This window comes from Acyrthosiphon pisum, chromosome A1 (genome assembly GCF_005508785.2).
Source record: "Acyrthosiphon pisum isolate AL4f chromosome A1, pea_aphid_22Mar2018_4r6ur, whole genome shotgun sequence".
Taxonomy (NCBI): Eukaryota; Metazoa; Arthropoda; class Insecta; order Hemiptera; family Aphididae; genus Acyrthosiphon; species Acyrthosiphon pisum.
In genome coordinates this window covers 17,008,483-17,024,759 of record NC_042494.1, presented here as the reverse complement: position 1 = coordinate 17,024,759, position 16,277 = coordinate 17,008,483, and the positions used below count along the sequence as shown (strand labels likewise).

At 29.1% G+C, this 16,277-nt stretch overlaps 1 protein-coding gene across 2 annotated transcripts in view; it reads right to left on the bottom strand.

Annotated features, from left to right (window-relative positions):
• The window catches only part of LOC100163858 (guanylate cyclase 32E), a 116,871-nt gene that overhangs the window by 77,204 nt on the left and 23,390 nt on the right, over positions 1-16,277 (bottom strand). For both annotated transcript variants that reach the window (XM_029486742.1, XM_029486743.1), the window contains exons 4-5: positions 8,092-8,214; positions 4,113-4,299 (exon numbers count right to left, since the gene is read on the bottom strand). In XM_029486742.1, the coding sequence (XP_029342602.1) occupies positions 4,113-4,299; positions 8,092-8,214 (310 nt within the window). The remainder of the gene's footprint in view (positions 1-4,112; positions 4,300-8,091; positions 8,215-16,277) is intronic.

The following is a 16,277-nucleotide window of genomic DNA, read 5'->3' as shown; positions in this document are numbered from 1 at the left end:
AACATTTTATACATTTTTAACTACAAAATAATTATTACTATTTTAAATTTGATAAATTTTTTCAAAATTCGAACTTTAAATGCTTATAAAAAAAAATTGTATCTTACAGTTCTACAGTTTTTAAATCACAACAAAATAAGAAAATCGTTAAATGAGAAATCAAATGAATATCAAATGTTGTAAAAGTATGAATTTCAAACGCTCATAAAAATTTAATTTGACTTTCTTATAGACATTGTTTTTTTTGAAAAAAGTATACAAACTTATGATGAATCTTGTATTACATTTTCAAATCTTAGATTTAAAAAGAAAATTTTTCATGAATTTCTAACTCAAAATAATTTGCAAATTTTCGTCATTTTTACGTATTTTGTCAATATTTGAACTTTAGATGCTTATAAAAAAAAATTTTGAATATAGATTTTAATTTTTTTTGATCTGCCTTTGAAACAATATACTAGAAGTCTTTTATTAAATTTTCAAGCTTTTAAAAACAAATAAAATTTAATGATATTTATGGAAAAAAAATGGAAACTAAAAATGTCCGTAAACAGCTCAAAATAATAATATTTGGAAAATGTTATGGTGTAGAGAACATGCTAATATAAACATTCAGTCAAATTTTCATATACCCAAGGCCATTTGTTTCATAGTTGCACCAAAAACCAAAATCTATTTTCTCTAAAACAAATTCAATGTATCAGTCAGCATATGATATTACGAAGTAGGTATACTTGAAATTGTTATTGTGAATATAGTAATTTTTATATAACCTATTTACGTGAAACCTTATTTTAAATTGACAATCCTTGGCTATAAAAGTTGAACATTTCATAAATTTAAACTACTAAATAATTATTAAATTTTAAATTTTATGCATTTTGTCAAGAATCGAACTTTCAAAAACCGATTTTGGGTAAAAATTCCCGGTTTTCCTTGATATTTTTTTTTTTTTGTTTTTCTAGGTGCTTTAAAAATTACTAGGAGTTTTAAATTTCAACTTCCTCAATACACCAACCGGATTCACTTTTCTATCAGATACTGAAGATGAAAATCGACTACTTAACGTGTAAGCAGACACAAAAAAAAAAATTATAAAAATATAAAAAAATACGCATCATTGTAAAATCAATACATTTATCTCTTTACTCAGAAGCTAATATTTAAATTAAAATATTTAGTTTTTAACTAAATAATTATGAAAGTTTATTAATATGAATTGATAATTTAATATTCGGGATGATTTTGATGAAGAATGTTTTTCTATTCTAATTTTCTATTTCACTTGTATACAATTAATACTCTATAAATAAAATAATATGACCAAAATTTATTAAATTAGATAATATTTTACTATTAAAAATTCCCAATATAGTGGAATTATAAACGAGGTAAATAAAATAACGCTTATTGAAATTATGATTCAATATTTAAATTAACAATTTTTAAATATGGACAACAACGATATTCGAATAAGCTTTAAAATACAGATTTTAAATTCACAGGATATTTATTATTAAATATATTGAATAAAATAATATTTATGTTGTATCTATATTACCATAATGATATACGTTAATAAGCCATTTGTAACAATGTTGTCTGCAATACAACTTTAACAGAATTCAGCCCGTCAGCCCAAACAATATTGCTAGTATGCATAATTTTTGTGATAATAAATTGTATTATGTGAACGAATGATCTTAATGATAAAAATAATTTAAATAAGTTTTTTTCGACTTTCAATAAAACTTTTTCCATAGAACTTACTGTCGTATTAAAAAATATGTTCATTTTATTCATACAAAAACTATAAAAATAATTTGAAAACGCATACAACAAATAAACCAACTAACAATGTTCAGTATAGATATCCGTTAAGCCGCAGATACTTATTAATATTATTGTCAACTTAGTATTCCGTAAGACCGTTTTAATAGTTAATTAAAATAGCATACATTTTGTGCTGTTAAACAATGTTATTTGTGCGTTTAAAAAGCAAACTATATTATAATATGTAAAAACTGGATTTTTTAAGTTTCAACGAGAAAAAATGTATAAACAAAAATATATACTTAAATAATTTGTATAAATAAAAATCTTTAAGATGTTACACACAGTGTCGAAAACAAATAAAACACAAAAGAAAATTAATTTTTCGTTTCTCGAGAATTCCATTGTTTTATTTTATTATTATTATTTTCTATAGAACTAATGCGCTTTCGATATCTATTTACGATGTAAACAATAATGTCCAGTATTTACAACACTGGCATGTAAAAAATGTGTAGTGCGAATGAAGCTGAACAAATTGATATTTCAAACCGTATAATTTATATATTCCGTAATCTTTACGTAATATTATTATTATTCTTATTATTTTTTTTTTTGTTTTTAATAGACGTTTACGTACCAAAGTTACAGTTATTATAGCTGTTACAAATAAAACTGTTTAAAAGTTTAAATTACCCTGGTTAGAAAAATAGCCATGTATGGGAAAAAAAACTTTTTCAATCGTTAAAAATATTGTCTACAACATAAGTTCTAATATTTTTTCGGTGTTGGTTTTTATTTATTTTTTTTTTTAATCTTTTTAAAGATGGAAAAAATAATACAGTGCATACACACACATATATATAAAAAGGCTATGCCATTCATATTCGGTTTAGCGTTTTAAAAGAATGAATAATTATATATATATATATATATATATATGTGTTCCCTTAAACAGTACGAAGCAACAACCCCTGGATAATGGCTTGTAAAATGTTAATTACTCGGTGCACCCGAATACGTTACGTTATTGTTAACTTTCATAATGTTACGCACTCAGACGCTTTTAAAATGAATTCGAATGACTTGGAAGGCAATTTTTTGTCAAAATCACTACTACATAGTTACAGCGGTATGTGCCATTATAATAACGCGATTAACATAAACGTGGGCGGAATACAACTTTACGTCTAAGGATATATATATATATATAATCTGTAAAAAAAGATGTTTTTTTTTTCATTCGTGACTGACTACATAATAGTATACATACATATATATATAGATATAAGGCAATAATAGATTTTATAATATCAATTTAAAATGTGGTTATCAATATTAAAACCGTCTGATGTATTAAAATTTGTAAGCAAGCTCCATTTTCGACAAAACCAACCATGTAAAATACACTTTTTGAATATATTAATAATAAATCTTTTTTAAATTTAAATTGGATTAAGCCGATATAGGTACATTAAACACGGGATAATCCATTTAACATAAGATATTCATTAAACACGTTTTTGAAAATATTTCTTCTGCTTTATTATGATGACTATTATTATGACTAAATCATAGTCGATAAAAAAACCAATATTTTTAATGTGTTGTAAGTACTCTTTTGAATATCAACACACATTTTCAATTTTATATTCCTAAGCAGAATATTAATCGTAAAATTTAAATCTATAAAAATCAAATTTCGGACAAATAGTTTATTGGTTATAACTTATAACTTATAAGTAAGTATACCTAACTAAGTATTTAAAGTTGAATTGTTTAATCTAAAGGCTGAATGGTGGATCAACATTTCACGGGGTACCTATCTGTACCTCATTCACTCCACCCATGGCTCATCTATTTACTTTAAATTTGTATAACTCATAAACTCATCGTCCAAAATTCGCTTTGTATGTGCATTGAAGTACTTACTACAAAAAATATTTTGCTTTAGAGTTGTGAATTAAAAATGCGTGTTTTCATTGAAAAAGTACATAAAAAAAATAGAAAAATTTATTTTCTTAATGACTTAAAACTATATAAAATAATTATTTCTAAAAACGTTAATAGTTTTGAAACAATGTGTCGTACAAATCTCCTGGTATAATAACATAATATTAACATATATACCTATATATATATTTTGAATCGCAATATTTTTTAGAATCAATATATCCGAGTTGTTGTGTTTGTTTAGGACACTGAAATGGATTAGTTCTGCTCGACTTAGCAGGGTACGACTAATTTATTTGAACGTTAAAAATAATTTTATATATCCTTATCTACATAATAAAAAACGGTCTGAGACTGCATAGATAAAATACAAAAGGCTTACTCACTTCTTGTGTCTTGATACGTGTCGGCGACAAGTTTAACGAATGGATTCGCCGTGTAGCCGTGCAAATAATGTGTGTTCCACGTCTTTTTGGCCGTGATCTCTATACCAGATTTGGAAAACACATCTGATATGGTAGACGCGATCTTACCGAAATGAGTGTCGTCTGCGTTCGAATAAAAAAACGTCACCTGTTCAAATACGTCAATCATTCAACACATTAAAATATGATTGTAATAATAAGACTATAGGTAAGTACATACGATTAATATTATATTACAATATCATTCGCAACGCGGTGATTCGAGGCATAAATGAATAGGTAACCAAAGAACAAATAATAATTATGTCTTATGATGCGACGATATAATATTGTCGGAGGATATATTCCGAAATAATATTAACCCAACACTCACGCAAGAAATATTATGAAACAAACGAAAAGAATAACATAATAGATTAATTTGTTTGAACAATATTTTAACGCAGTATAATATTATAACATACAAGAGGCGATACTATACATATACACATTCAATGTATAACGCATTGAGCACAAGAAACAACGAAAAGAAAAATTCTCATAATTAATGGATGAATAAATAATATAATAATAATATTTCATAACTATAGCTAGTAGCGCTACCCAGTTAATTATTTCAGCTGCAACTAGATAAGTAAAATCCTTAAACTAGAGTAACACTGACATTCGGTAATTTTAAAAACTAAAAACTATAATATACTTTTTATAACGTCGTAAATTAGTATTTAATATACATAAAACATAAGTATCTATTTGAACATGTTATTATAATATTATAGAGTTTAAATGACGAACGGTTTAGAATATCAAACAGGTTCAAAAATTGAAATACGAGTCTGTCATTAGAATGGGTAACCTGTTTTCGTAATTGAAAAACTTGTAGTATAATGATTAACAGATTAACAAAAAAAAATCACTTGTTCTATTCACTCATTAAAAATATCAAATGTTACATAACCATTTTTTCCTACTTAAAGTATTTTATAATAAATTATTTTTAAAAAAAATTCTGAATTGTTCAAGTAGCGCTATCGATCGAAATATCGAATAAATATTTAAAATACCTATATAGTAGGTACCACTCTCCACTATGATAAAATATTATGATGACGTATGACATGAAGATTGTTTAATTATATAATTAATTTAAAATATTTCTGTTATTTTAAAAATGCAATGGAAAACCGTGACATTCACGATAAACACATTGGCCATTTCTATCAAAATCTATACCATTATTATGGGTGAACCCAACTTCGGTCAGAATGGCTCGGTTTTTTAAACGGAATGATTTATCATTGGCCATTTCATTCAAATTTAAAATAATAATAGAATACTGGCTATTTTATTTTTATATTTTTGTTAAAATATGTTGGCATTATACTGAGTATGGTTTTCGCGATATATATTATGTAAATAATATGTTACCATAAATTTAGTTCATCTCTAATTTATATTCATTTTTTGTTCATTTATCATGAAGAGCCTTTATGTATTAACGTATATTATGTTGAACTACAAAAAGAAAATATTGTATTATTATTGTTCATATGAAATTTACATTTTTTTGTTAAATTTTTTGTTGATACATCTATTTATTACGCGTGAAATTTACTATTTTAATCATCAATAAAATCTACCTATATCAGAATGCGTTATTCAATAAATTATATTGTACAATTAGTTTATTTAATATTCATGCACTAAAATAATATTGTTTATAAATAACAATAAATTAAAATATATAAATATCAATATATTACACTATAAATTATAAACTATAAACATAATATATAATATATACCTACATATAAGAGCGTAACAGAAAGAACTGACCAAAAAAAAAAAAATGTATGCTACTTAAACGTAAGGCAAAAATTGTTAAAATTATATGACTAGTAAATAGATTAAGAAATATACCCATGTTAGCAAATTTCCATAAATAATATTTTTTAAAAAGTTATTGTGTTCCAAATTAATTTAATCAAACGAAATTGATATTTAAAAAATTCTTTAAAAGAAACTAATTTACTTAGATAAATGATTTTACCATCCAAATCGTTCTTATAATCAGATTCACAAATTGGCTATTTTTAATTTATCCAAAAAAATTTAAATAACATTTTTTATTTTTATTTTTAATATTAAAAAATAAAAATATTTTTTTTTTATTACACGTGTAGCGCAAGTGGCTATAAATTATATATAAAAAAAAATTTAAATATTGATTAGAACAAAAGTTAGTTCTATCTGTTACACCCTGTATACGTTCTTGTCGTTCTCTACATTCCCTCCTAATATTATTGATACGTAGAAAAATATGTTTTCTTCACAACTATTATAATATGTTGTTTAATTGCAATGGTACGTATGTGATTTAGTTTTAGCACGCAATTTAAGTGCAGTATAATATATATAAACATTAAATATCACCTTAAGCTTTCAACAATTTCTACTATATATGACGCATAAAACATTGCGTGTTGGTAGTAATGTAAAATCTTGAGTATTATAATATATGATTTGAAATGATTCACATGTTTGCAATAATACCAAAGAAAATTTCGCTTGATAATCACATAAATCCGTAAATAAAATTAAACCAACAACGTTGAATGATACTATAATCATTTTAACGGGTTTTAACAAGCACGTACATATATTCAAAATCAGCTATCTTGTCAAAAAGTATGCACAATATTATGTATTTGAAATTGAAATTTGATTTGCCAAAAATGAAAATGAAAACCTATACAATTATTAACCTATAACAATACAGGTTGGATGATCTTTAGTCATAACATGGTATGTCTGCATGTAAAATAATTCCTTACTCAGAGTTTGGATTCATCAAAAAAAAAAAAAATCATTGTTACAATATCGTCTGGCATATTATAATTTAAAATAAAGGTATAGGAATAGAAATTATAATTGTCATAGAACATTGAGAAAGGTCCACGAAAACCATACAATACTATGTGAGATCAAAAACAGTAAGGAAACAATGCAGCAGTTATAACAATATAATATAATTACGGGCTTTTAATTAAAAAGTTCTATCTCACGATAATAATATAGAATATAATACAGTAGTTGTATTCTCTAAGCCATCCAAAACGGAAAAGAAACTCCATCTAACCCCGGCTACTGGCTAGTTCGTATTTAATTTATGATTTATCGCACGTCTTAACGCCTATAGTAGTGTATAATATAATATAGTAAAATACCATATACTGTGTATATAATATATATATAAACAATAAACGAGTGAGTGCGTATTTACGATGTTCTTATGTATATATTTTCCCCTTTTCGTAGTCGGTTCGAGCAAACCGCAACGTGGCATATTGCAACACCAGTGTTGTACTTAAATATACACGTACAGAGTGATTCTTTTATCACAGAACACTCTATATTCCTTATATAACTAAAACTATAACCCCAACCTAAACTCACTTCAAAATTGATATATTACGACAGGTTAGGACTAGGCAGTGGCAGAAAACACAAGTGAGAATATGTTAGAAATACTGTAAATATTCTATAATACGCGGCTCTATATACTATATATAATAAGTGAAAGACGAAATCCGCTTAGGTCAGCTTTAAGAATATTGAGCGTTTTGCGATGATAAAACAATCACCCTGTATACACACGAGTGTAGCATAATAATGTATAGTAGAAACACGGTGCGGGGGTGGGGGAATAGCAATAACCACGAACCAAAATCGGACGTGACGTCGCACGTCGTCGTGGCGGAATGTAAGGGAGGAATAAGTGAAAAGTGGAAATAAAGGAAAATTCGGAAAATACGTCTTGAACGCAGAACGGTGAGAGGGAACGTGGACGGGACCGCCCAGCTTGCGGTTACCGAATGGTTTTCCCGTTGATTTGTGTGTATGTGTGTAGTTGGTGTGATGGGAGGGGTGGTCGACTCACCTGAGTCCAGTTGAAAGCTTTCAGGACCGCGGCCACGGATTTGGATATCTGAGTGTCCGGCGGACGTGTGCGGGCGAACGTCGGGAACAGCGTTTTATCCGACGTGTCCGAGTCCATGCAGAACTGTAACATTTATTAATAAGACACAAGATGAAATGGATAAACAGACATAGTTTATATTAGAATATATAGTAATAGTATGGACCATTGAAACGTCTAGGTAATATTAACAATAGGCAAGTTGTATTGACTTTAAAATATATCACTTGAGTACTTGAGTCTACGTAATTGTACGTAGGTAGTTATTTATTGCACCGAACACAGTCCTTTTAAGTTTTGGTCATAAGCCGCACTCGTATGCATAAAAAATGCAACAGGTCTCGCTGGAGCCTATAGAACGGGAGAGGGAGTTCAATATAAAAATTACTGATTGCATCTTACTCCAGTTTGCATAGTTGCATGATTTACCTATGATCTCGAGGGAGAAAATGCATAGATCGTTTGTATGACTTTGGATAAGAATATATTTTACTCGTGCAATGGTGCCACAGTGGGTACCTACAGTATCGTCCCTGTGTGGTGCGCACTAACTAATGATAATGTGGTTTCGGTAAAAAAAAACTCTTAAGTGGAAGGTTTTTAGGCTTTCTTCTACCTTCGACGTTATAAATACATCATATTATAGGTGTCTCATTCCAGTATTTAATAACTTTCATTATCGTTAATGTTTTTGAAAAAAACAGTAAATAGCTTTATTTTTCTGAATAATTAAAGTTTGTTTTTACACCAGTACAAAATACTAATAATGATTATCTTACCAAATTCTATATTTTTTATAAAAATAATAAAAAATAAATTCTCCTATATGAAAGCCGTATAATTGTGTGTATCAATAGCGCAACAAAAGATTTATACCAAAATGTTGCTTCATGGAGTGAAAACAGACGTTTTAGTTTGTAACTGAAAATTTGTGCCCATAATATTATAATTATTTATATAATATTATGTACTTTTTTCAATGAAAATTGAATATAAGCGTATTTATTTAACGTACCTTAATCACCGAAAAGCTTACAGAATAAACCCCGGTGCGGCAGTAGTGAATTTATTTGCATTTTAATGTTTACGGTTTATTTAGCAGTTTAACCTAAGTAAATTAAATTTAAAAATAATTATTTACGCGTCATAGTTTGTTTAATTATTGTAACAATCATATATATATACAATATACATATAATGTATCTTGGGTGGACATTTTCGATCTTTACGGTTCAATGGATTAAATTGAAAACAAATTAAGGCTTTCACAGTGTACGCGCAAAAAAAAATGTAATAAAACCTACCTACGTCAGAGGATTAAAGTTGCATTAGTTCATTTTTAAATTTATCTAGTTTTTCAATGGAGAAGAGCAATTTGTTTTTCGTATAAATGAAAAGGAGGGTTAAACCGAGTCAAATAAAAAAAAAAGATAAATTGCAAAATGGTAGTCACAATTTACAAACGTCTGATTCATTCATCCGCTTTTTTCACCACTATATTTTTGCTTGGCCAGTTAAAGTTAAAGAAAAATGGGTTCCATTTTATTATTGTTTCGTTTTGTGCATAATGCAACTGAACAAAAAATGTACTTGGTAAAATCTTCTTATTGTCCTTTTCTCCGTACCATTTATAAAAATATAATATAGATAATAGCGAACATTAAAAACACTCACTACTTCATAACCGCACGTACTACATATTATTATTATTAAAGCCATCACAGCTCGTTCAAACTGGTTTTGTTTCAGAAGCCGGTGCGTATCGGTAACGGCTCCGTTTAATTTACATTTTAATTGTTCAATAAAAATCACAAAGTTGTGACTTATTGAGGTTTGTAGTTGATAGGTATTATCATATATGGTCGGCACTAGAATATGTATAATAATATGTATAGACAATAATTTATTATCTACCATTAAAAATAACTTATACCTTAAACAATTTACTAATCGTCCCCATTCAAGCTATGGTAATTTTGATAAATAAATCAAATGATATTTCGCCACATTATGTAAACGATAGTATCGAAGAGAGTGCGTTTTAAATTTATTAGTTTTCAGAACATTCTTTAGTAAATAATTTATACCAGTGACAGAGGCGGAACGTTTTTCTCCAATTTTAGAAAGTGTACTATTTGTTTTTAAGTTATTAGCATTATAGTCTTGCACTGATAGAAATGAATGTGATGGTTCCTAACTAGTGTTTCGCCAAAATCCTGTTATAATTATAACAGCTGCAGTACACTTTAATACTTTATATAGTTTATACATTAAACAAATATTCAAACTATACAACTAAGTAGTAAGTACCACGGTAAATAACATTAATTATCGTCAAGTCAAATAGAGCCAAATTTCTCGAATACTTGAACGATAAAAAAACGACAAACGGAAATTATTGCTCTAGTAAAAATATGTACATACCTAGGCGGTTACTAATTATTATTATTTCATTTCGATAGTTAAAAAAAAATTTGAAATATTCATATATAAACGTGCCATATAGTGTTGTCGCAGTGGTAGGTATATAGACACGGGAATTCACGGATTTATAAAAAAAAAATATTTTCGACGGAAAACATACCTGCCTGCCTGCCTAATAAGACTGTGAAATCGGTGCACAGACTGTTTGGAACATAATAATTATTATTCCAACACTATACGAGCAGCGCCGTACGAATTTTAACATAATATATTATTATTAACTGGACAACTAATAACTATATAATATTATAGCCACATAGGTAGGTACTAGGTATACTAATAAAAATAAATGAATTGTCTACGGTCGTTGTTCTCTTGTTTCCGTACGCACACGCCACACACGCACACCCATATCACAAAAGCGTATCACGTCCGTCTGACTTTTTTTTTTTCACAAACGGATTCAGTTACATTGCCGATTTCTATATAATGTCTGGGCTAATGATTATTTATTAGTCATGTAAACTGTTCCCCGGGGCGACACATATTTACTGAATCTCGTTAGCTGAACGGTTTAATTTGTGCAATGACAGTTGAATACATTACACGAAACCCATTTAACTACCTTCGTTTCCAATTCACGTAAGTACACATATATATATACTCAACGATACCACGTTATCACGAACACGCTACCGTTACAGATTAATAATAACCATCACCGTTGGAAGCATTGTTTTTATTTATATTTTATATTATACGTCGTCGTCATCGCCGTCGACGCTTCGCACGGAAATCGGAAATATTACCGATTGAACGTTTTTCTTTTATTGTTTTTTTTTTTTTTTTGCACCATTATACGTATTTCTTTACCAATAAACCAAAAGCCATTTTATTTCGATCAAGAAAAATGTTTTCTGGTTCTAATCATTTTCGAGTAGGTTTTCCAGTACATTTCACTCTGTCGCTCTGAGAAAAGCCACTAAAGAAAATCTGTTATTTCAACACAGTTGCCAAAAAAAAGAACAAAAAAAAAACACGATAACTCTTGTACTCTCAGTTTAGGTAAGTATCAAAATAAATAAAACACATCCCATCAACAAATTAGTCGTCTATCGCAATAATACTATATATGATATAAATATATTATAACGAAAACACTTTTTATTCCGGTAAGCACATAATCTATAATCTATACATATTATAATATACCTAACATTATTTCTCGAGTGAATATTCATCGGTCAAAAAATTTACCTTTAGAAGTAAAATAATATACATTCTCATAAATATATAGATCGTGAGCGATCAAGAGAGAAAAAACATAATTTATTAGTAAAACAGACGTCAACGATACGTTTTCATAGATCCAATAAAAATTGTATGCGCTCCTCATATTGTTATTCTGTCCCAGCAGATTATGTTTTCGGATTGGAACAACCTGCAAGTGCAGTGGCGTGTAACATAGGATCCAAGTGTTGCTCAGGCAGCACCTTAAATATGGATGGGTTAGGTTGAGGGGCAGGTCACCTAAAATTATTTGAGCAACACCAATTTTTTTATGATAAACGCCACTATGCAAGTGGAAACGGATTTAACTATAATCATGGACAGAGTTTAAACACTCCGACAGACATTTAGTACATACAGAGTTTAGACATTCAATAACTAAAATAATAATACATGATTTGTACGCGTCTCGCAAAACTTATTCGTATCTGGCTGCACATGCCTGCCGTCCGTTAGTCGAAACAACCTGTGGATTGGATTTACTTGTGTTTTGTATTTTTTTTTTTTTTTCTAAACGAAATCTCACATAATGTGCCGGATACGTCGTGTTCACATTCGGGTGTAAAAAAAATACGAGAGAAATAATTTGTAATTCAACTATTGAAATAAATGTTGATGTATACCGTCCTATATCAATTATATAGATACCTATGTATAATCAATATTTGTAATTACTTTTTTTTTTATTTTAAGTAGGTACCTATTTATTAAAAATCGTAGATTAAAAAAAAAAAATTAGAAAAGTATCATGACGCGGCTGATTGCGTTTGTCCGTTATTTACGTTGCACTCTGTATATCATATAATAATATGATTAATCAATAATAATAGCGCATGTACCTATATTATTATGTACCTACACACCATTACATGAAAACTATTTAATATACGGACGGCGCGTTCCGTTTTCCCGGAATCTCGTACAACAGAGTCGCAGTCCTCATTATCGTTTGTACATTTTTATAATATCGGCTAAATTTACATCGAAACAACCGGGGACGTTAAATGTTTGTTCGTATATAGTTAGCGAGAAATCGTGCGGATAAGCGACCGAGGTATATATACGATAGATTAACCGCTCCGATAAACAGCATCCGCGCGTCCGTTTGCGGTGTACCCACGCGACCATTTCAGCCTCGGAAGATACACGACGATACACCCCAGTAGATAATATACTTATATATATGTATTATATGTATATATACAGCTGCGGCTGTAAATATTTTTCCAATTCAATAAAACACGCGATGGGTTATTGGCCGATAAAATCAATGTACACCCAAATTTAGCAACACTCCCTTATTTATGTACTCCTCGCGGCGCAGCGTATATTAGATTTATTGGTCTTTGAACTGCACATCCTCTGAATTATTGTCAGCGTGCTTCGCAGTCCGTACGCACATATGTGTTTATTTACTCTGGAATAAGATAGATACTCGCGAAAATAAATCGCGCAATACTCGTATTATATTATTATGTGCGCAGCGCGAGTGTTACGATAATAGGAAGGGACGATGATATTATCTTATAACCTCCCAATTTCGCATACGACGTCACACGTTGGTCAAAGATTATAATATATTATAAAAGCCATCATAATAATATAAGAACCCGAAATCCGTTCGGCTCACGCACATGGCTGGTCTCGATGTTCCTTTCGCTTCACGCGTCTATCGATACTGTAATATTATTAACTATCAATACGTGCATTATAATAATGGCTGCACAATCAAAAAAATCAATAACGAGTGGCGAGAAACGAGAGGACAGTTGATATTTCTCGGGCAAACCGCGCCACGCGTAAATTGCTCGGAGAATACAAATGACTTGGAAAGAATAAACCCAATTGTTTGGCACATCGTTTGTATTATTGTTTATCACATCTATTATTTACCGGCAGGTAATAGTTTAGTCATCGATCGAAGTTATTCCGACATCGTGTTATTATTGTTGTCTCTAACAATGTTTGTAAGCATAGCGCTGTTCCCTTATATTATATTTAGGATTTTTGCGGCAAGACGTTATTCTAGTGCCGACATAACATCGGTGGTGTCGTCATCATCTATTTTATTAAAATTTTACGAGTTTCATTGTTGAATGTAGGTATTGTATAATAATAACACACGGCTCACCTTAGGACTGCGGAGTAGGACATTATAAGATATGTTTTATTCATTAATCATTAGGGTGGGTCAGTATTAATATTATATGGCTGAACGTTTGAACACACCATCATAATATTATTATGAGAAGTAAGGAGAAGTTTTAGTAAATATATAATTGTCATTGAAAAATTATTATAAAAGTTTTGGTCTTATGCAGCAGCATTTATTATAGTTGGCACATTTTTCGCCCCGAAATAAAGATAAATTATTGTTTGCTAAAATTGCCTAATTAGTTCATTAACAATATTTTTTTTTTATTAAAAATTACCCTTATAAATGAGAATCTATTTTAAAAAATAAACTTATAATTTATACAAAATATGTAACAGTAAAGCCAATTATTGATTTATGCACCTAATATAATATCATTAAATACTCATACGTAATATAATGTTTAACGCATGTTCACTGTACAGTATATAATATTTAAATACATTTTCATTTACCTTGTTTTATATACCTATGATTAAAATCGATATAACTGTATGAGCTTTAAGTAAATTTATTTATTTATTATATTGGAATTCACTTGATCAATAAACCAAATTTTGGTGTGATTTTAATATTTAAAATTGTGATTATTGTATTAATTTAAACCCTATAACATTTAATACAGAATAATAAACCAGAGTCTCATATTCTGGTAGGTACCTTTTACAAAAACAATGTCCGAATTAATCGAAATATATACCCATATAGATTATAGGTTATTACTTATTAGGTAATTTCAATAAAATGTATTCAAAAATCCAAAAATATTGTTTCTGATAAATCAATATAAATACAAGTTTTAACGACTCATGTAAATGTAATATATTTTTTTTCACAATACCAACGTAAAGTATTTACGCATTTCTTGAGAATAACAATTAATGTATTGATTTTAATATAGGTAAGTACATTGTAAAAAGTATATTAGTTTTATTTTTGATTCAACTTTTAATACGCGTGACTGCGTCTTTTTAATTCTAATTACAATAAAGATTATTGAAGAAAAAATATGTAAAAGAAACTAATTTTTGAACGACGGAATTATCATCTCCACACCCGTTCACAAATCCAAATTAATATATTTGGATGAGTACAATGAATTTGTGTAAGACAATAAAGCCAAAAAATCTAAAATATTAATTCACAAATCTGAATAAAAATAATATATTTGAAATTTATTGTAAAAACGTGTTTTTATTGACAGTAGGTACCTACCTATCTACCTACAACTATACCATAACCGTGGTTATATAAAGAGGCGTATTTTTTTGTTGTTGCTCATATAAAAAGGTTGCCAAACACTGTCTGTATATAGATATCTACTGGCCGAGCGCTCGAATGGAACGAACGAAGCGTGGGAAAATAATACACGGGTTCAAAGTTTTTGCCAAAAAAAAATACAAAGTAGACATGGAAAATATAGTCGAGAATCTTCGACCCAAAACTCGAGAACAATATAGATTATCTAATTTTTATGTACCAACCCGTATACAACAGAGGAACCCGTATTTACACTCATATAGTGGCAACAGCAGGCGTTTTATATCTATAGTGGATCACACCTCACCACCCTTGAATGTTTTAATGTATTTATAATTACATCTATCTATTTAAAAAAAACTTTTTAAATCTTAAATCTTTACTTTAGTTTAAAAGGAAAAAAACATCAAAACAAAAAAAAAACGTTACTATTATTTTATCAGTAAATGCAAGGGGTGGCTGAATGAAAAGGGACAAGCTCCTTGTCTGAAATAAAAAAAAAATGTCAAACTTGTATTAAACACAAGAGATAAGTATATCGTATGAATTAAAAAAAAATTCAAGAAGCTTAATAAATTATAATGAGAGGAGTGGAAGCAAGATTTTCATTAAAGCATTTCAATCACCCCCCCCCCCCACTCTAAGTTGAGCATTAAATACGCCACTGTCGAGGGTGTGAGTATTTGCATACAATGATATTATATTTTTCATAGTATCTAAACACACAGCATTCGTCATCGAGTAAACACAACAAGACCTAAGACAACAGATTTCACGGATTTGTGAGAGCCCCGCGGACCCCAAACCCCAACTTAATATGACGCTACCGACAGTGACGATAATTCCTACGAACGAACTATTACGATATTAATTACCTATCTAATATACGACAGTGGCGTGTCTATAACACGTCGTCGTGTACCACCTGCCAGGTGGCGTATAATATGTTCTTCAATAAACGTAGGAATACTTAAGGGGATTCGACACCGTGACTCTGTTTTTTGTCTAACACACGCGC